Source organism: Pholis gunnellus, assembly GCF_910591455.1.
Source record: "Pholis gunnellus genome assembly, chromosome: 2".
In the NCBI taxonomy this organism is placed as follows: Eukaryota; Metazoa; Chordata; class Actinopteri; order Perciformes; family Pholidae; genus Pholis; species Pholis gunnellus.
Window position 1 is genome coordinate 5,388,263 of NC_136536.1, and position 22,506 is coordinate 5,410,768.

Here is a 22,506-nt window from a genome sequence, read left to right on the forward strand (position 1 = left end):
GATTTCTTGGCCTGTGTTGCTTCAGTTTTTACCATCCTTTTTTTTTTATGTGCCAAACCTTATAAAAGTGTGTAGCCTATTAAATGTGCCGGAGCACCCCTTTAAGTAATTACTTCTGCACAATGACAAAGCCATTAAATAACTTTTCAGAACTCTGCACACATGGAAAAATAGTATTTTAGGTCACTTTCTAATTGGTTAAAAGCAGGAACCCCCGGATACTTCTAAACGTTGTTTTTTTTTAGCTCAACCCACTTTCTCCCTGTCCGAAATTGTTTCTCCTCTGCCTGCTGCTGCCTCCCTCCCTCCCACACTCCTCCTCACCCCTGTGTACAGTGCGCCACATTGAGTTCAGCCCCTTCGACTGGAGGCTCGGGTTTATCTGGATCCGAAAGGGAAAGCCATTCAGGAGCTGCGCGCCGTGAGGTAAAGGAAAGGCTCCGTTGCGGACGCTGGGGGGGACGTGAGAGAGGACCGGGAACCGGGGATTTGACCTTTTTTCCGCATAGACTCGGGTTTGTGAGGGCGAGCGGAGGAGCCATGGCGGTGTTCTCTGCGCTTTGGGTGCTCTTACTGTGCCAGCTTTTGACATCATCCTCTGCTCAGGTAAGGCTTGTCAACCGCCGCCTGCATCTCCTATCAATGGTGCTGAGCTTTTTTTTTTTTGCTGGTAGCGTTTAATGTGAATTAACTTAACTATTGCAAACAAAGTTGTGTCCACTGCGGGTCCATCTGTTGGTATTAGAGCATGTCCGCTGTGCTGATGACAGTCCCTCTCTTCTCCACCTTGAACAACCTGATGCTGTCTCTGATATTTCACACTCGAGTGCTCCTGATTCTTCTCTCACTGTCTGAACGTGGACCAGTATTCTGTCTCTCCGCTCCTGTAGGCCTATTTTTACTCTCCCACAGCAGCCTAATTGTGCGCAGGTGGCTGTGCGTTTCGCACTGCTTGGTGAAGTCGGGGTTATGTTTTCCTCTGAACCTGTGGAATGCACGGATTGGAGATCAGCGCCACCGCGCACAATGCCACCTCTGTTCGCTCAGGCTCCAATAAGCAGGAGCTCGTTTGGAAAGTCCTCAGTGAATTGTGTTTATTTTGTTTAGATGAACTATGAATTAGCCACTGATTTGCGCTTTCTAATTATCTCAATTAAGCTTCGTGTGCCTAAGGGGGCTTAAAAGCGCCTTTACGCACGCCTGTTTGCATCAGGAGATTTCATGGAGTTGCAGTTGAATTTATTTTAGGTCTAGTTATATATTTAGAACTTTTTAGTTGTGTCCTAATTAAAATCTAACACATTTGTTTCATTATCATACGGCCGCTGCCAAAATATACCAGACATTTGTCATCACTCTTTACTTTATTTCAGTTTATGTCACACCACAAAACCTCCTGTAGGATATGGAGTAGTGGTGGTGAAGGAACAGAGGATGCATAATACAGGGACAGATGCCTGATGTTGTTAAATGTTGTGTTTCAGAGGCCGGGCCCCAGAGGAGCTCCTGGGCCCCTAGGACCCGTAGGGCAACCGGGAAAGGATGGCACTGATGTGAGTTGACCGGACTCAAACAACTTCTTTCTACTTTAAAATGAATGTGCCTCATAATTCTTTTTTTTGCCTTTTTCAGATATAATCCACTCCAGTAAGTAGATAAGAAAACAATGTTAGCATCTCAGTTGAATGGAGATTTTCTCTCTGTGAGTAATTAACTGATTTAGTTTCCTCATCTTTTTAAGAGAAATGGTGTGTTACATTACAGATCAAGACCACCATGAATTATAATACTTTTTAATTTGTGCCACAGTCTCTATAGTGGTAGTTTGGTCATCTTTTTTTGTTGTACTTTAAATTCAAATTCACACCCAGTTGTCTGAGGTAGAAAGAGTTTTCTTTGTGCATACATGTGGCTGAAATGTTTCTAGATGTTCGTTTTTATCACACTGACTCCTCCCAAAGCCCCTCCTCCAAGTATGAATTGATAATGGTGGATGTCAGGTAGGCAGGGTTTAAGTGTGTCGAATAAATGGAGTTCTGTAGGTGAAACACTGTACAGTGACTTTTCCCTTCCTATTAAACCTCTAATTAAGCTTATTATATTCATACTGTGACAACCTTGACTTCTTTATCTGATCATTAACTTATAAAATGTCAAATACAAGAACAGGCCACTGAAATTGAAGCCGCCAGACTTACTGAACCAACTGATTAAGGGGTTTACCTGGTATGTAGGATATGATGTTATGGTAAAAAAAAAAAATGACTATTTGCACAAGTTATAAGAGGAAATTGGATTACTGGGAAGCCAGGGGAAAATAAAAACGTTGGTAACAAAGTAATTCCCTTTTATATTCTTTATATTCATGTCTGGCTTTTGTCAAACGTTTCTGTTACTTAAAAAAAAAAAAGGTTGTAAATGTTGTACATCCATGTCAGGAATTCTAAAGTTGTGATTATTTTAGTGACTCCAGTGAAGCTCAGGCTCACAGAGGGCCCATTGATACATTCCCCAACCCGGTGAGACCATCTCGAGTTTCACCTCGCACCTCCAGCCCCCCTGTACAAACCAAACGGGAGCTTTTCTCGTGTGACCAGTCAGCATCGGTGATTCGGGTCGGTTATGTCATGTTTGTTCTTCCCCCAGTCGCTGCAAAGGCGAAACGGCACATCAGATCACAAACTCAACGCTTCAGTTACTTGATATTATTTTTGGTATTGAAGTTGAATAAAGTACTCTGGAAGTATTTGGGCCTGTGTGGCAGTGTACAGCCAATAACTAAATGCACCTTTTATCAGGCTATAATACCTCATTTCTTTCATTGTCATTGACAGGGCAAACCTGGACCTGCTGGACTACGAGGGAAAATAGTAAGTTTTCCAACAAGTCAAGTCAGTTTTATTTAGACTGTATGAAAATAATTGAGCCACTGATGAATGTTTTATTTAGTAAAAAAAGCAAGGCCCTCCCCAGTGTTTTGTTTTCTTTGAACCCTTCTTTTGACTTCATTATTTATTCAGTGTTGTATTATTTTTCTTAACTCAATAACGTGAGCATTAGTCTTTTAAATCTTCTCTCCATTGTCATGTAAATCATTTGTAGAGCACTTTGAATTGCATTTGATTCATTTGAAAGGTGCAACATAAAATAACTTGGCTTAAGAAAAAGAGCTGCAATAACCTCCACACAACATGTCAGAATAATATAAGAGTGTTCGATTGGTACAACTTGTTTAACAGTGTTCCGAAACGGAAACGTTAAAATCTTAATGCAATTTCTATTGTGTGCCACCAGTGTATTAAATAATAGAATCCTGATACAAAGAGCTTTCTTTTGCACAAAATAATTATGATATAAAGATTCTTTTTAACTATAGTTCAAAGAATGCCTGAAAGAAAATGTAAATTTAGGACTAGAATAAAACCAAAGACCCTTCCAAGCTCTCCCCCAAAAAACTGACGAATTAAATCAGAGTACCCCTTCCTCTGTTCTGCCCTCGCCCCCCCCCCCCCCCCTTAATGATTTTGGTACAGTCCCCGATATGATCCAAAGATACGATTTGTCTCAAAGGACTCAGTTCAGCACTCCCCTCTATCCTTAAAAAAATGTAAATGAGAACTGTTAGAATCTGTCTGTTGCGTAGATAGTTGATCTATTGTGCACTACTTCATGAATCTCTATCTGTGTAGGGTCCCAAAGGGAAATCAGGAATACCAGGGGGAGCAGGAAAACCAGGCCTGCCAGGACTTCCAGGGGTGGACGTAAGTAACACAGTGACAATTCGTACACACCCGTCTTTGTCAAGGAATGTCAGGGATCAATGCTTAAAACAGAGTGTTATGAAAGTGAAGTTGATTGACCTTTTAAAATACCAGCAGAGCATGAGGCAATGGTGTCATGTGCTTTCTCTGCAGGGTTTGACTGGTCCTGATGGTCCTGCTGGGAAGGATGGACCCTCGGGGGAAGCAGTAAGTGTGTCTTAGTCTTTTTGATCTTTCCGGGATACGCTTAAAGATGCACCCGGTTGAATTTGATGACCGTACTGCAAACTGCCCCCCCCCCCCCCCTATTAATCAACCACTAGTAAGACACAAATGCAGAAACACTGCATGTTGATTTGGGTGCTGAAGATCTTTAGAGGGGGTCTAACAGGGACAAGGCCAGCGTTTCCTCTGTCAGCATGGATTCGTCTAGCCGGCTCACTCTCTTGGGAGTATTTTTAATGAGGGATTTAATTTCTTGCCGCTTCCCTAATCCGACCTGGAATGCACACAGTTTTCCCACCAACCTGAGAGGATGATGATCTGTTGCCCCGATGCCGAGGGAAACGCGTTTACATCCTCTGAGAGACACAAGAGAAGACAGAATTACCACACGTACATCTGCACAACGACACATTAAATATAAGCTATGAAGGAATAAAGATTGATAATGCTGCACACACACACACACACACACACACACACACACACACCCCTCCTAGCAATTCAACTAATTAGCCAACCCTAATGAGGACGCCTGCGTCAACCAGTGTCCCTAATTACTGAGATTACTCCAGCGCCATGGCTGGTTCAGAGTGCTAAAGACAAACGGGATCAAACTGGTGGAGTCTGAGACGGAGCACAAGCTGGTGTGCCGCAGTAATCAGTGATGACGACGGGTCGTTTTTTACAACAATACAGATTTCTCTATAATTAGAGGCACATCTGCTGAACGTTTCCAGCTGCCCCACGTCGGTAGGTTTGTGTGCCGGTGCGCTGTGTTGTCTTTTTTGCACGCCGAGGAATGCAGTGAAGAAGTAGCATCACTGTGTCACGCTTGTTTTTCTGCCCTTTCACCTCTCAGACAACACAAATACAGCTGTGAGGGAGGTGAACAAAGAGTCAGAGCAGGAGACGAAATACCAAACGACACAAGCGGAGTCATAAATAATCATTAATGACAAAGATCATTTTCTCATCTCAATCACTTTAATGATAAGTTGCAACGTATTTGTGATTTTCCACTTTCTCCTGACGGCAGAAATGTCTTGTCCAAATAACTACATATCATATTTTTTATTTCATCAATTGATTATAATTTGTATTAATTTATTTGCCAAAGAACATATTTGATAGCAGTGTCTCTCCCATTGACTCACCATAAGACAACTTTTGCAAAACATTGCAACAACGCTCCTCATTGTGTCTAGATGGACTGTGACGAGCAATTGTGTCAAACACCACACACACACACACACATTCACACACACACATTCACACACATTCATACACAAAGCCTTATCGTTGCCACCATCACAATAACTGAAAAGGAGCTGTTAATAACAGCCCCCCATTAGTAGGCTAAGACCATGCAGAACAAAAACAAACTTAGGATCTGTTATTAGTTTGAAACAGCAAAAATCTTAATTTATTTTAATTTATTTTAATTTTAATTAACCAAAATTTCAGTCATAAGAAAGAAATACAAATCTAAATGTCTACATCAACACATGGATAAGCAGTATTAAGGAATATTTAGTTTAGTTTGATACTGAAATCCCCTTGGGACAGTCTGGTTCCAGGATTGTTACCGACCCCGTGGCTTGTCTGTTAGGACAGATGAGCGAAGGCAGGAAATCCAGTCCGTTTTATTGTGGGATAGTTCAACTGGTTTATCTGACAACAGAAGAGAAAGGATAACAAAGGATATTAATCTAGACATCACAATTCCAAACTCTAATTATCAACAATCCAACAAAGGCAATTTAACATCGAAAACAAACCTAGGGATGAAGAAATAACTTTACAACTGAAACGTCATCAGTGCAGCAAAGAAATGCTAAACAACTGAAGCTGCTATAAATACATTTAAGCCAGAGCAAACTCACACATCATATACACAGATAACCTAATGGAGGGACCAGCAGGCTTCTTTGTTCTCGATGGAGTTGGCCACAGGTGAGCTGGCTGCCTTTATTGACTCTGAGGCTCCGCCCATCCAGGAAGCAGAGAGGCAGGCAGAGGACCGTCAGAGTGGGAGGGGATTTTCTAACAATTACCTTCAAAGGGTTCATACATGGGTCTCAAGGGCCCAATCCCAAGCTCCACACTCACAGACTGAGGCTTGTTCCTGCAAAGTCCGATGGGGTTTCAGGGCGGCCCCACGGTCAAATCCACACGTGTTTGAGGGCTCTCAGCCCTTTATACACACTTTCCATAAGTCTGCATTTCTGCACACTTTGCCTGAGGAAATTATCCACAATTCATAGCGTTGTGATGTTGTACACGGAGTTATCAGAGGGAAGCCTAGAGGTATAAAAAAAGAAATAGGTGAACAAAGAGATGTTCAGTCTGGCATCATATTTACATAGAAACATCAACTTAAAGATTTAAGATTGTACATGAAATCTGAGGAATGCAGGCATACAATCTATTAACTTACACACCTGGTTTACTCATCAACCGTTTCTTTTAATTTTGACAAAAACGAGTAGATTGATTATTTGACAATTACTTCTTGTCTCGTAAGGCAAGAGCCTTGAAGACGTTAAAATCAGCAGTTAAAAAAAAAAAAAACTAAAACCCCTTGATTGCACATAACGTGTGGTGTAATCAACGTCTCCACAAAGTCCCCGAGGGTTCAGGGTTTAAGTCTCATTGGGTTTGGGCGATGGTAACTCTTTGCTTTCATTATGTCCGTGAGGTTGATTGTGGCATTGTGACTTGCTCCCTGCAGGGTGACCCTGGACCTGCTGGGCCAGCTGGACCTCCTGTAAGTACCCCCACATACCATGTGAATACCATGTCACACCTCAGAAACCTCACAGAGGTACACGGCAGTCCTTCCTCCAGTCCTCTGATGTGCAGCCATTATTATTACATTGACTATAATACCCTGAAAGACTTCATCCTCCACTGATGCCGTACGTACAGAAGGCAGTTACTAATCCCTCAGCTGACATAAAGACGACACCTTTGACAGCAGCAGTGTCACATATTGTCAGAGGAATACTCAGACTATAACCGGACTGTAGAAGTGCATATATCCACCTCACAGCAACAACCCTGGGACAAACTTTCAAAGAGGATTTAACAGAGTGATACATCACATGGTGGTTATTGATGTTGTGAGCAAATCGAATCATCCCCTCGGTGTTTGTGACTTAATTTGCCTTCCTGTGTCTTCCGTAGGGCAGAGGGAGAACAGGAGCTGCAGTGAGTACACAGCACTGTCCTCTTATATCACTCTAATGTGCAGCAAGATGGAGACTGTGATGTGTTTGTATCATTTCCCACATATCACTGTAGCTTTGTTTATCATCCTGAGAGAGTCTGTGTGTGTGTACGCATTACATCGTCGCTATCGCCTCTGATTGAGCGCTGTCCTTTTTTTCCAGGGACTACCTGGAACCAACGGGTTGCCAGGCGGAGTCGGACCACTAGGTTCAGCGGTGAGTATCCGTCTGATCTCTCCAATTAGACTTCCTGTCCTCTGATCCAAACGAGATAGTCAAATAATTATTCTCTATTTTATGCTGGTTTGATTCAATACCCAGATGGCCACACAAAACTTAAGTCATTACGTGAAAACAAGGAAATGGCAGCGAAATTCATACACAAGCCTCTGATTTAGAAACAGTAAATCTGATGCGGATTGAAATCCAGCTGTTGTAGTTTGGGTCAGTATTGGACTTGTTGTCATTGTAGTATACAGAGCAAGTGGTCAAATTAAGGATTGTTGAACTTCTACTGTCTACCACGTTAAAGTGAGCTGTAATTTGAGTGGGTAAAAATCCCCTCCACACATGTTTTGTGAGATACTCTGCTTGGAATAACAAGTTCAGTTGCCTCATAAAAAAATATGCAACATGCTCATATTTTCCGATTCAAAAGTCTGAAGTGTCACAAGACACACAGTCTCAACAAGAGTCTCCTCACTCATTGAAAAGTCTCAGTGTGCTGGAGGGTTCAGGTTCACACCTGAAACGTTTAAGCTGCATGTTGGACCGTGACTGACTTACAAACTGGCTGCGATGTCACTAAAAATCTTGCTCGTAGGATTAAACTCCGATTTAAAGTGAGCACAGAGAGACATTCCCCCTTCATCAGACTGATTACAAAACAGACGTTGAGCGTCAAACTCTGCACGTACATCCTTCTGCAAGTGAAGTGACAATAAGCAAAAAACAACATTTTTTTTTTGGAGTGGAAGGATCCTTGAAGTGTTACTCTACAATCACAGCTGATTGTAATAACTGTGACCACATGACTTCACTTAGCTGAGTTGTTACAATCAGAAAAACAAAACTCTCATCACTTATTTTACGCCAACGTGCCGACGATGCTTCTAACCTCGCTGCTATTGGTCCGTTTCTCAGGGTGCTGAGGGTCTTCCAGGACTTCCCGGACCTTCTGGCGCTGACGGACCGCCGGTGAGTGCAGCTCTCCTTATGTTGCTTGATAACCGGTGCTGCTGGTACAATGACTGTATTTTCCCACCACCACCCAGCAGATCTCTTGTTGAATGTCTGTGGATTCATGGCGTGTTGTCATTTCCTCCTCCATCAGGGTCTTCCTGGTACTCTTCAGGATCTCAGCGGGGACCTTCTGGTAAGTGCAGCGTAATGACAGTGAACTGAAGATGTGTCCCCTTCAGGTACACCGGTAGTTAGAGTCCTTAATGTGTTGTTCTGTCCTCTGCAGTGTCCTGCTATCTGCCCCCCTGGTCCCTCTGGTCCTTCCGGGATGCCGGGATTCAAGGTAAACGTAGCGTCCGTCGTGGTCCTTGTTTGATTTGAATTATATGCTTCTGGGAATGTGCAGAGCTGATGTCACCCACAGCACATATCCTCATGCACACGCCTCGTGTCTGTATCTCTGCTCATGTAGGGTCACACGGGACATAAAGGAGACAAGGGAGAGCTTGGGAAAAATGGAGAGAAGGTGAGTTCTTTTTAATGTGACATTGATATTTTTTTTTATTAAGAATAGAATAAACCTAGTATGTGCAACATATTGGTTTTATTACTTTCTGTAATTTGGTTTCCTGCTCCGTCTCTAGGGTGACGCTGGTCCATCCGGCCCACCAGGTACTCCCGGGACTGTGGGTCTGCAGGTGAGTTACACAAAGATTCACAACTTGTGTTACTTTTGTTACAAATGTTTTGAAGTGCCTTCATGATGCTCTGATGCTGTGTTTCAGGGCCCACGTGGTCTCAGAGGTTTACAAGGCCCAATGGGATCTGTAGGAGACAGAGTAAGCAACGTTCAGACCATGACCGCTCCTTCCTCGTTCAGCTCTTTATCCCTCACAGTGCAGACGTTTGAATCTGTGCACTGACAGTTGGTTTCCTTTCACCTTCCTTTGTCCGTAGGGCCTGCCTGGTTACAGAGGCAAACATGGCATTGCTGGCATCATTGGAAAGACAGTGAGTCTCTCCTTTTCTCTCACTTGAAATAAATAAATAAAACAAGTGTTTGGTGGTCGTTTACACCCCGAATAGACGGCTGGTCCCATCAATGAATAGCTGTGTGTGTTTCATCTGATGTCTCCAGGGTGACGTGGGAGAAAAAGGACCGCAGGGATTCAGAGGACCCAAAGGAGGAATTGTGAGTAAAACACTTTAATTCGTTATTAGTTTCACGAGTCTGTATGAGATGTATAAATGACATCCTGATGTGTCTTTCAACCACAGGGTAAAATTGGCCCCAAAGGAGGTCCCGGAGGATCTGGACCCAAAGGGGAGCCTGTAAGTGCATATCTGATTATACATTATTTACATGAATGAAACACGTTTTAATATACATCAGCTCACGTGTAACGTCCTCTACAGGGTATCCCTGGCAGAGATGGCAAAGATGGTACACCAGGGTTAGATGGGGAGAAGGTAAGGTCTTTTCTTTCTGCATGTTTTGGGCTTTAATGTGTTGAGGGCCCGTCATGTGATTGTGTGAGTAGAGCTGATGTCGAGGTGACAGTGTTGTCTGTGTTGATAGGGTGATGCTGGACGCCATGGGGTAGTTGGAGAGAAAGGACCAAACGGACTTCCTGTGAGTGTTTTGAAATAGACTTGGGTGTTCAATTGATAATAAAGGATGTTATTTAAATCCTCCGGTCCCTTGATTCTCCAGTCTAAGTGGCAGTTTGATTGTAACACTCTTTATATTGTCTATTCCAGGGTCTACAAGGAAAGGCTGGTACGAAGGGGGATAAAGGACAAGTTGTGAGTATTACAAGAAAATACAATTTTAACCGTCAAGATGATCTTAGGACCACGGAGGACAACTTTCATCTTCTCCTCTCTTTTAAATCAGGGTGATTCAGGGAAGGATGGGGAGAAAGGACCCTATGGAGAGCCAGGTATTCCTGTATGTATCTGATGGGCTTTTTTTGGGGGGGGGGGGTGTGGGGGTCACAGCCTCTCTGTCATGTCACTTAATGTCGAGTCTGGACTCTGAACTTTCCTGACTTGCCGTCTTTCGTCTCCTCCCTCAGGGTGATATCGGCGTCCCGGGAGACAGGGGGATAGCCGGACCCAGAGGAGTGGCTGTAAGTTAATGCTTCCACTGTAAACTAAGGCAACGTGTATCTGTTGTCACATTGCTGCGGTGCGTATGTAGCTTCAAAAGCATCTGTTACAGGGCGATTCAAAATCATCTCTGACACATTTAGAAGACAAATTATTAGACTTTCCTCTACACGGATGGTCTGTTAAATTCAACCACTTTACAGACTCAGTTTCCAACACTTTAACGTGCACTGGTGCGGGTATTTGAATGCATCAAGACTGAAGTGTAAAGCAGAAACATAGCAGCACACGGCACGAGATGAAACTAGAATAGCTGAATAATACGATCCTGCCCCTCAAAGTTAATGATATGCTACTGCGTCTGATTCAGGTGGAGGTAGCAATGAAGGGCCGGGTATTAATAAAGGAGGAATTTATAAACAGAGAGGTCTTTGTTTTTCACATACGACCCAGCGGTGAGGGGAAGAAAAACAGATAAAACAGCATAGAAATGAACAGACGTCTCTCACACACACACACCACACTGCATAACGACTCGTGCTTTACACAAACCATCACGCCCGCTTTCTTTGAGTTCTGCGTCTCTGACCTGCCATTACGTTCCAGTTTGTTGTCAGCTCTTCCTAGTAGGGTTTCATGACGATGTCTGTTCCCTAACAGGGAGGCATCGGGCCGACGGGCATCGCTGGACCTCAGGGAGTCAAAGGCTTCCAGGTCAGTAGCATGACATCACCAACCACTATCAGTTTTTTCTTCACTTTTCAGTTTACTCACTGTGTGTGTGTGTGTGTGTGTCGTGTACTGCAGGGGGTAAACGGAGCCTTGGGGGATCCAGGTCTTCCGGGTCCAACAGGTATCCGTGGAGAGTTTGGTGAAAGGGTGAGTCTGACGTATGTGACAATATGAAATGTGTCCCCCGGGGCTGAACGTCATCCAACACGATCCATGATACTGTATAAGGGTTTCATATGATGATAAACACATTCTCTTGGTTATTATTGCTGCTAGTTATTTTCTCAATGAATCCATTAGTCATGTGGCCTATTTTATGCTAGCAAGTAGCAAAGCCTTTAATCTGGAGTAAGACTAAGAACTCAAGACAAATATTCAGATTTGAGAAGATGGAATCTTTCCATAAAAAATGACTCAAAACGAATCTGTATAATTGATGAATATATTAATTGACTAATGGTTCCAGCTTTCATACAGTATGTAGAAATGAACGACGACAAAATCAGGTAAAAAAAAATATAAATCGCCATTAAGGGCCACTCCTTCAAATGCAAACATGAAACTTTAACGCATGTCTTCGCACAGAGACAACTATCCAGTAGCGTGTGTCAATACGCGGGCCGTCCCACCACAGTCTTGGTGGTATGAACTCAAACTGCAGCCAGCAGAGAGCTCAGACACAAATAGGCCTCCTGTTCAGAATCTGGGGCCAGAACAAAGCCGGTCTTTATACCGCTGCTGGTTCCCCTCTAACCAGCCCACCTCACTTCCCTTCATCCCCCTTCATTCACAGCCGGCCTTCCACAAATATCTCTACATGGATCTCATTTATTCTCCCTCTCTCTCTCCTTTTTCAACCCTTTAGGGTCCCGTTGGAGCTTATGGAGCTAAAGGAGACATGGTAAATATTGAAGTTAATGTTCAAGCTGGTCAAGTTTAACTACAGTGTGATCTCCACTGAATGCAGCTCATCCAGCTTTTTGAAGTCTGTAATAGTGAAGTTGTGAGATTGAATCAAATCATTCAGATCATCTGTTGTCTCTTTAGGGTGTGGCAGGAAGTGATGGCCTACCAGGAGAGAACGGAGAACCTGTAAGTATCTTCTTAAATGTCACATTAGTCAGTATTGGTGACCCGGGGACTCATTACTTTGTCAGCAGCAATTAGTTTCATAATTGATTCAGAACTCTGCTGCTCGACTGCTGAGTAGAACCAGGAGGAGAGAACACATTACACATCTTTACGCCGGTCTCCTGTCAGTTTTCAGATACTTGTACGTGTTTAGATTGTAAAGTGTAAAATCTAGTTTGGTCTGTCTTTTGAATAAACTGTGTTTTTGGCCATTATTTACATTTTCTAAATTAACTTATGTTTAAAATGTGTTTGCGTCTTGTCCGTGTTATTTTGATTGTCTCTTACGTATCTTATTATATCACTTGTATCGCTTCGTCCACTCTTTGCATTGCAGGAACCTGTAGGAATAAAGTTTAAGCTGTGAAACATTGTGTTAAACTAAACACGTCTGTATTTTACAGGGTCCTTTCGGCCCAGTTGGACAAAAAGGAGCGGTGAGTCACATCAATGTATTCATTTACGTTTTGTTACTTGTGTGTCCTCCGACACTTCTGCAGTGTTTGATACTCTGAATAGATCCGCTCCCTTTACATCACTTCTGTAGACACAGTAGATGTTCTTCCATTAACACAGAACAGAGTTGGATCAAATGTTGTGAGTGGGTTTAATTAGCAGCACAAGTTTGTTCCAAACTCCCTCTGTGTCAACTCCCTCACTTAACTTTAAAAATGGAGCCCCGCTCCACGCTGCTGCCCACTTGTCAGAGTCACTGCACATGATTCTGCTTCACATTCCAGGTTTAATTGGATTAATTAGAGTTAGGTATTGCTGCACTGGCTTTATTGGCCTGTTCGCCGCCGCCGCCATGAGGGAGAGACGAGTCACATTAAGCTTCAGCACAATTTATGTAATTAGAGATTCAGCACTCATGAGCCGCACTCTCGCAGTCTCATTTAATGTTTGCTCGTTGGAGTAATCATCAAGCATCACGACGCCGTATGAAGCCGCCCCCGCGTCGTGTTTGTTAAACGATCAGATCACGAGGCTTTTGGATGTTTTTAGCTTCGGTTTTGGAAGAAAATTGATTTCTTCATTTTTGCAAAAAAAAATGTAATGAGTTATTTAACGGATAGTTCTTGTTGATTACAGGCAGGAAAGCAGGGTGAACTTGGACCTAAGGGCGTGTCGGGTCCACAAGGAGAGCTTGGGGCGAGAGGGCTTCCAGGAAAAACAGGAATAATGGGCTTCCAAGGGGAGCAGGGCATGCCCGGAATTGCAGGAAAGACGGGTGTACCGGTGAGTGTTTTTCTATTTATTCTAATCTGTAAAAATCTTGTGATTGATTGACACATATTCATGTTTTCTAATGAACTGCCTGTATGAGCCTACACTTTGAATATGTCTTATTCACTTGTGTTTCAGGGTAAACTGACGAGTGAGCAGCACATCAGAGAGCTGTGTGGCTCGATGATCGATGGTGAGACGTCTTCATCAATCTTTTTTTTTTCTGTGGTGTTGAATAAAAGGTGAGCTGCATAATTGACCTTCTGGTGTTTTTCAACCACGCAGACCAGATTGCACAGCTGGCGGCTAACCTTCGGAGACCCCTGGCCCCTGGAATGGTGGGCCGCCCCGGCCCTGCAGGGACTCCAGGAAAGACGGGAGTCGCTGGCTCCTATGGGCATCCAGGTCAACGTGGACCACCAGGGTACAGAGGCCTGTCAGGAGAACTCGGAGACCCAGGTCCCAGAGGTACTGACAAGTGGAACCAGTACTGACTTTAGATCCGTTGAAAGGAGCACAAAAATAACTTTTTAGTTGTACAATGTTGTGATGTAATTATAAAAAATCAATGGAGGAGGAAGATCCTCATTTTAAGTAAATGTACTCTCCTGCAAGTAAAAGCTGTGTATTTAAAATAACGACTCAAAAGTGCAGATGCAGGTGCAAGCATCAAAAATAACAGAACTCTGTTCCGTGACAGATATAACATGGCATTATTAGATTAATACCGACACATCGGTGCATGTTTTACATACAGCGAGGTAGTTTCATCTACTCAAGATTAATCTGAGGGGTTGTGAGATGATTACTGCGGTAGAAAAAGAAAGGTTGTACTTTATAAATTTGTATTATTTCGTCTCTCATTGTTTGGATGATTCCATCTCTTTGGGCCTTGAACATTTATTTTAACGTAAACCTTTAGAGAGTGACTCACCCTTTGGTGGAACCTTTTGGGAACCACTGGTTTAACCCTAAAACAGTGCACAGTACTCTGAAAGTTTATCATGTTTATTCTAATAAAAATGTAATATCTCCTTCTGAAATGTAGCAGAGTAAAAGCATAAAGTAGCATAACATGGAAGTAGTCAAGTAAAGGTAAAGTACAGTGCTTTAGTAATAAATGCAACAAGTTAGTTTCCACCACTGATGGAAAATGTCTTCACAACAGGTAATGTTGGTGAGCAAGGTGATAAGGGATCCATTGGCAAAGCTGTTGATGGGCCCACTGGAGACCAAGGATACCAAGGTATGTGGAGTTCACTCTGATTACAGCTTGAACGTTGGACACTAGCAGATTTAAAGTTACTATACTCTACTTATAGACCTTACTCGTGGCAGACATTTTGACTTGTCAAACCTATCCAATAAGACTCATATTCTTCTGCTGTTAAAATATGAATCTGTTACAAACCTGTTGAAAGAACCGCGGCTCTCTGCCTTCTGCTCACTCCCTGTACGCTGTCCACAGGTCTACCGGGAGTACTTGGAATTGTCAAAGACGGGCGTGACGGATCTCCAGGAGACCCAGGTGAGCCTGGAGAGTCCGGCAGGGTGGGTAGGACGGGGCACCAGGGACCTCCTGGAATCTGTGACACAACAGCCTGCCAGGGAGCATCGCCCGCTGGGAAATCCTCCAACCCCAAAAACTATTAAACGTGACTTCCTGCAACCTGATGCCATCCACCCCTCAAAAGGAGGGAGGGTGATAAGTGAGGGAAGGAAGGAAAGAAGAGTGGTCCCAAAAATGTCCTCTTTATTTAAATACATGTATCACAAGATGGGAAGAGTAACATCAAACAGGTGACATTTTGAGAGGAATAGAGGAACATCCCAGGAGTGACATGAAAACCAGAGCAACTGAGAGACAAACACGTGAAGAAGACATCCAGAAATGAACAGACAGAAGAGTCCAAGAGATCAACTGCATTGCTCCATATACTACAGTATCACATAACAAGACTTGACCTACAAACAACTGGAAAATGAACGAGTCCTTTGGTGTATAAAAACTTTGTACATGTTGTTCCCATGCCCCGGTGACCTTGGTTAACATCCTAAAAACAACGGTGAATGTGCATGAATCAGAGGTGTTACCTCAACATACGAGCTTACAGTGTAAGATATGGAAATAGACGACGGAGGCAAAAAGCCTCCGTTGAGGAGCTGTGTATGTATTGTAAAAGTAATAAAAAACAAATACCAAGGTGCCCAGAAATTGTGTAGATTAATGCAAAAAACTTTTTATAGTTTTTTTACAGCTTCTTTGTTTTTTCTATTACACGTGAAGATGATTCTCTAGATTTGAGAATCAAAAACAAAATAAAACATGTGGATGCATAAATCAGACATTGTAAAATAAATTTAATAATCTTAGGAGCAGAGTATATTTTCTTTTTTTTCTTCCTTATTTTAAACTACATTGATCACATCCACTATGTACTACCGGTGCTGTAACTATTAAATATACATGACCTTAAATACTATTTATTATTTGTGGGTGACTGTTGTATGTACAGTAAGATGCTACAGCGACATGTTGTAAGAAAGAACAAATAAAGCCACTTTTCAGTAAAACATTACTCTTCTCTACATATCAACATATCAATGAACAGTCTGTATGTCAGAGTAATACGCTAAAGCATGAAAATCAAGTAATCCCATTCATTCATAAAGTAGCAACACTTAAGCATTGCAGTGCATTTGCAAACATTAAATAACAAAATTTGAATCAAGCATATAAAAGGTGTACTTATAATAAAAAATGTATGATAGCTGAAGAGATGGAATCAAATCATTAGAGCACTAGCTCAGCTGGTCTCAAAGGGAAACAGTGCCACCCGTGTATGGCTCTAGGAAAACCTTTTTTTAAAACATTGTGTGTGTGTGTGTGTGGGGGGGGGGGTAATATATCAGCAGAAGAAGAAATGGCATGGCACTTCAAACACCAGCCTGATGCAGTGCGGTTTAGAGATGCAGCTGGAGAACACCAGCCATGTTTGAGCACTCCGTGGTCTGAGACGTCTAAATATTTGTAGTCAGAAGCAGAGTTCCTCTGAAAAGGATGCTTTTTGTCAGTTAAAATGTGACAACACATTGACCTCACCCATAGCCAGGCAATCATTGGGACAACCCAGGCTTAGTTCAAATGTACTCAGATATCTGGCTGATGTGTTCGATAAAGTAGTGAGAGGGTCATTGCTCTACCGCCAGAGGGATGCTCAGTGTGTCCTCCTTCTCCCGGTGGATTGGGTCCGGGCCTGAAGAAGGGCTGGATTTAAGAAAGCGTCCTTTCCCATCAGCGAATGCCTTCTGGAACTCCTGTAAAGCAAACGATAGTGGCTAATGACAGATAGTACCGATACCTTATTATTTTAAGTCTGTCTATCTAGACCTTGGTGGTGGTGGTGGTGGTGCACACGGTCAGCATAATGTGGTGGATTGTTTCACTTCGCTGCAAAGATTTTTAGCATGTAAAACCACAGACTGCAACGCTGGATGAGCCATCACAGTAAAAATAATAAAGTTTATCTGCATTACTTATTACTCAGGCAGCAAGGGCAGCCCCGGGTTTCAAGTCTCAAATGATTCCGTTGCAGGACGAAGCCAAACTGAACACAAAGCTCACTTCTTTGAGGGTGTCTCCGTATGTTTTCTTGATGTATCTGAGGAAGGCGGTGGTCCACTGCAGGGTGGTCACTTTGTCTGTATCCGACTCACAAAACGGCACCAGCATGTTCAGCTCATCACAGTACAAACGAATCATCTTCCTGTGCACAAGCAAAGACAAGTTTTTGTGAATAGCACCTTATCGTGTACACAAGTCAGTCTTTACAAGCAGAGAAAGACAGAAGTATAAAATAAGATAAATAAAGGTGTAGACGCCCTGTCTATACCAGTCTATATATGCACTTAACTATTAAAGTGCAATGTTTTTATAGCATACTTTCCCTTGACTTAAATGACATATATGAGTATTTATGACATACTAAGCGATTACTTTTTATGACATTACTCATAACTCTTCTCCATATCCTTGTTGCATCCTCACTGGTTGTTCGTCGCTCTTGGCCGCTCTGTTTTATGCGTACGAGTTATTTCTTTATGCGGTTTGAGTTACTTGAACTTGACCCGTTTCCTCGTGTCTCCAGAATCATTATCCTCTGACTCACCAGCTCGTTACCGTGACCTCGAGCTATCGTAGCAGCTCGGCTCTCATCAGCTCAGCAGAGCTCAGTCTCTCACCGTCCTCATCACTCTACAATAAACCCTTCATTCTTCCACACTCCAGTCTGTGTCTGGGGCCGCCCATTACTGATCCTAACATAGACTATACTTTGTCTTATTTATCTTTTTTTTTGACACACTATACTGACTTTTTCAGCAATGTTTGACATTTTATGACATGTACTAAGATTTTTTAATGACTTACCATATTATGACTTTTTATTGAGAGAGTCAAGAGTTCAAAGTAACAAACAGGAAGTGAGTGCATCCAATAGCCTTTATAGTAGGGGGGGGACTCAAGACTGTACCATGATGAGCAGAGAACAGAGGCTACCATAAACAATATATATATATATATATATATATATATATATATATATATATATATATATATATATGAAACCTATGACAATTGTCCAAATCTTAATTTACAAGTCAGTGTGCCATAGAATAAAACTATTGAGTGTACAGTGTACAGTGAGTGAACGAGGGAGTAATTAACTCTGAAGTGACAGCTAAGCTAGATACAAACACTTGTTGTACTAACATTATTTCACACTCCCAAGAGAATATACATGACTGTGACTATGACCCAGAGAGAAAACATCAAATTCTGATTAAAAATTACATTCATATTTATGGATTATGATTTCATAAGGCCATGTCACAGACTGTGACTCACCTGCGTTTCCTCTCTTTACTGTTGTGTACCTCCCTGCGCTGGATCAGTGACAGATGAGATCGGGTCCTTTTCGAGGTGCTGCTCCCTGATTCTCCGGCTGATTCCGGGGCAGCCGAAGCAGCCTTGCTGGGTCGGGAGGTGTGGGTGCCACCGTGCTTCCTGAAGGCAGCCGGTGTCGCCACACCATCTTTGAAAAACACGAGTGTAGAAGACTAAATTAAGACACAAAGCAACAACAACAAAAACGCATGAAAGAAAGAGTGGATTTAGAGTACTGATTATTACTTCCTGTGTTCACCAACTGCTGCTCCTCTGTTGTATAGTGAGCTTTCGTAACAACCCTTTCCGGGCGGAAGTTAAATGAGAACTTGGGGATGATTAAACCCTGATGCTTGTTAGGTTCAACCATATTATGGCCAATCACCTGAGGTTGAAACAGGAAAATAGAGGATTGAACAATGAATTCTACCTGTGCTTCCTATACAAGCTGTACGACGGTGCATATTTAGTTTGTCGTCATACTTGTTCACACATGTTGGTGACTGGGTTATATACCTCCCCTGCATATGGGCTGGAAACCTCAAAAGGATTGGCTCTGTCAGTGGTCACGTGTATGATGGCCTCTTGAGCCTCTGCAGACTGCTGAAGCATTGTCAAGAAACTGAAACACAACAACAGAGATTTTTGCAAATTCCATAAAAATGAGCGTTATTGGGGCTATATTTACTAACAAATAGCAGTAGACTATGAGAGTGACGCCTACTTGCTGAGAACTGCAGACTGAATATCTTGCTGTCTTGGGGTGTCAGCAGACAGGGCGTTAAACCTTTTCTCCAAGCAAACCCTGGCAGCCGATCTGGATCGCGTCTGCGAGTACGTGCTGCTGTTGGCACGTAGTTCAGTCGGGCTGTCTTCACCTCGGACTCTGGCCAGCACGAAACCCGGGACCTCTCCGTGAGAAGCCGGTGTCTTTTCTCCTGACATCACCTGGTAGTGTTCATCCGTTGAAGTGGACAGGTCGATGGCTTGAGTGGTCACGATGGGGGAACTCACTGTGGCGTCTTTAACCATCACCGTAGCTGGGTGAGATCTGGCAGCGGGTAACTCTGGAGGGGCAACGTGTACCTCCATTTGTGCCTGGATGAGGTGCTGGAGGTGTGTGTAATCAACCTCGGACATCTCCACCAGACCGAGCTCAGGTCCCAGCATCTGCCCGTGATCAATCGTCACACATCCGCCGTGGCTCAGAATCATCCCGCCGAGGTCACAGGTGTGTTCTCTGGATGAAGGGGATACATGGAGGGTTGTACACGCTGAGGGAAAGGATGACATCTTTCACTCTAGAGACGGGCTGGAGATCAAGGAAAACAACATGTATATTATGTATATGTATATGTATATGTATACAGTATATATGTTTATATTACTCTTCGTACACTGACACTAGAACAAGCTATGTAGCTTCACTCCATGTTAATCAACTAGAACACATTATATTAATATTAACATTATTAAAAATGTAAAAAAATAGTTGTTCAAAGTAGACGAAACAACTTACGTCATCGCCAACTCCAAGATGTCAGTTAGCCCGTAGCTAATTACCAAAGCTAACGTTAGCTCGTGACTTTAAGCTAACGTTCGTAAATTTGAAAAGACGTTGGCGTAATCTACGCTAACGTTAAATAGTAAATAGTAAACATTTTCAATTATTAAGTATGTTCAATATATACTAGTTGGACTCTAAATAAGATGCAGCTATTATTAATCTTATTCTATGGGCCTTATTCTTTTGGGTCTTAAACTTACTTTGATGGCCGCCGGTGATGACCATAGAAGAAGATAACTGACGTCCAACCACCGGACGTCGTTACACTGAGTCACCTTAGGTTGACAAGTTTTACTATTTCCAGTTCCATCATATGCTAATGTCTCCACTCCACTACATTTCAAAATAAAATATCCTTCTTTTACTCCTTACAAAATAATATGCAGCGTTGTGAATCAAACGATGCATAAAGTAGTTTCCCCCCCATTTATAACATGCTGCTTACGCATGAATACATGAGTAATAATAACCTTTCCTAAAGTATGACTAAGTATAATACTTAGTTATAGTACTGTTAAAAACAAAGACATGATTACTATACATCAAACTATCTTTGCAAATATCCCAACAACTGGCAGAAGCTTCTAAATTGTATAATACAAATACATAATAAATATAATACACTGTGAAATACTACAATTATTCTGTCTGTATATATAATATTGCAACACAACAATTATAACAACTATTCTGTCTGTATATATAACATTTTAGTTATTGTGGATTTTTTACTTTTTTATTTATTTAATATTCTTTACTGTTGTATTACTTATTTATAATACTTGTTTTGATCTTGTTTTTTTTGCTATGTCTCTTGTTTGCACTATCCACTATGCTGCTGTAATCCTGTAAATGTCCCCACTGCAGGACTAATAAAGGATTATTTTATTATTACAGTATGGTCTACTGAACTAGAAAACTACTATTAAAGGGTGATTTTGTTTCAGTTAAATTTGTCATTTTACAGGAGCAAAAATAATAAAAGGGCTCTTCTACAAAATACTTTGTGGTAACTTGGTCTACACTTGATCCCACTCAGGACACCATGTAATTTTCATGACAATAAAAGAGACATATAGCACAAAGAGACAATATTAACCAATAACATGTGTTGAATCAGACAGTATGTATGTATAGGAATCTGGAAATTATCATTAATTGTGTACAAGGTTAGAGTTCAAAGTAGGCTGAGAAAAAATAATAAAATACCTCAAATTTTGACTTAAGTACAGCTAGATCAACATCAACTCCTTGGTGGATGCTGTGATGCCTGATGAAGGACTGAAGAATGATGTCGCCCTCTTCTGGTCAAACATGAGCTTTGCAGGTGGCTGTGGAAGATAAGATGCAATACTGCCTCAGGCAGATTCAGTCCTCTATGAGCATGATTTGACTTTCTCTTCTTCCTTCTCTCTCTTTTGCCAACCCATTGTCTATCTCCACCTGCTTGTCTCATCATGAGCCCTTAAGAAACCTGACAACAAATTACAAGGTAGTGTTTGTGTGTTAATTAGGTCATCCCCATGTTATTGTGGAAACACCATGACTCTTTCCAGAGCACAAGGGGATCATGCCATAATGTGAGTTAAAGAGAAACCGGAGTGTCTCCTATAACAGTAAATGTGCTTGTTTTTGTGTCTTACAATATTGACCATTCAAATCGCTATATTCAATGGTAGAATGTTTACTAAATTACTGTACTTGTACTAGAGTACACAGTAAATATGTCATGCTACTTTGTATTTCTACTCCACTACATACCAGGCAAATATGAAGTAATTTTACAAATTTAACAAAATTATTACATTGTTTGACAAAATTGACTTGTTTTTTCCAAATAAAAGCTTTAGGCACTATTGTGAAGCAATCGATCAATTCCATACAAACAAAATCAGACTTAATACAAATTTTAAAAAAGGTATATCAATTTATTGACCTCTTACATTCTAAAATAACAATGAAACAAGCCATGTTTTATCAGCAGAATAACATAAAAGCCAGATCAAGGCTACTGTACTGACATTATGGCTATGTTAAATATCAAAGAAACAAAACAAACTGTACATTCTCTGTACAAAACACTTCCAATTAGAAATGCACATCGAGTTGAAGTGATTGATTTTAGTTTAGCATTTAGTCATAATCCAATAAAAACAAAACAAAACAAATGCATCTCCTTTGAATGCTAGACAAACTAAAACATAAACTCAAATACCTCAGAGCATTTTCATATCAAGCTACAATGTCTGATCTTCCGCATGGCTTTGCCTGTAGGTCTTTTTGAAATTTCAACAAGACATGGACAAACCTTAAGAAAAAATACATTCAGTTTGTGTTATACTGTAGTATTCAATGTGATGATACTAAGACACTTTTTGCAGGTCTAGTTTCGAC

General features: G+C 41.8%; 2 protein-coding genes across 2 annotated transcripts; one reads left to right on the forward strand and one right to left on the reverse strand.

The window, feature by feature from the left end:
* Positions 1 to 540: 540 nt before the first annotated feature.
* col9a3 (collagen, type IX, alpha 3) lies at positions 541 to 15,253 on the forward strand (the record flags this gene model as incomplete). The annotated part of the gene is made up of 32 exons (XM_079175534.1): positions 541 to 606; positions 1,485 to 1,553; positions 2,835 to 2,870; positions 3,690 to 3,761; positions 3,915 to 3,968; positions 6,718 to 6,753; positions 7,173 to 7,196; positions 7,379 to 7,432; positions 8,360 to 8,413; positions 8,550 to 8,591; positions 8,685 to 8,741; positions 8,871 to 8,924; positions 9,043 to 9,096; positions 9,184 to 9,237; positions 9,356 to 9,409; positions 9,537 to 9,590; positions 9,677 to 9,730; positions 9,815 to 9,868; positions 9,978 to 10,031; positions 10,160 to 10,204; positions 10,296 to 10,349; positions 10,477 to 10,530; positions 11,171 to 11,224; positions 11,318 to 11,389; positions 12,108 to 12,143; positions 12,290 to 12,334; positions 12,778 to 12,810; positions 13,466 to 13,612; positions 13,739 to 13,793; positions 13,886 to 14,068; positions 14,769 to 14,846; positions 15,069 to 15,253. The coding sequence occupies 32 exons, from the start codon at positions 541 to 543 to the stop codon at positions 15,251 to 15,253; spliced, it is 2,037 nt and encodes a 678-aa protein (XP_079031660.1).
* Positions 15,254 to 16,792: 1,539 nt separating this feature from the next.
* Positions 16,793 to 19,760, reverse strand: LOC306707897 (uncharacterized protein; the record flags this gene model as incomplete). Its single annotated transcript, XM_079175548.1, has 6 exons — positions 16,793 to 16,918; positions 17,226 to 17,367; positions 18,507 to 18,693; positions 18,792 to 18,930; positions 19,029 to 19,167; positions 19,270 to 19,760. The coding sequence occupies 6 exons, from the start codon at positions 19,758 to 19,760 to the stop codon at positions 16,793 to 16,795; spliced, it is 1,224 nt and encodes a 407-aa protein (XP_079031674.1).
* Between the last annotated feature and the right edge of the window lie 2,746 nt (positions 19,761 to 22,506).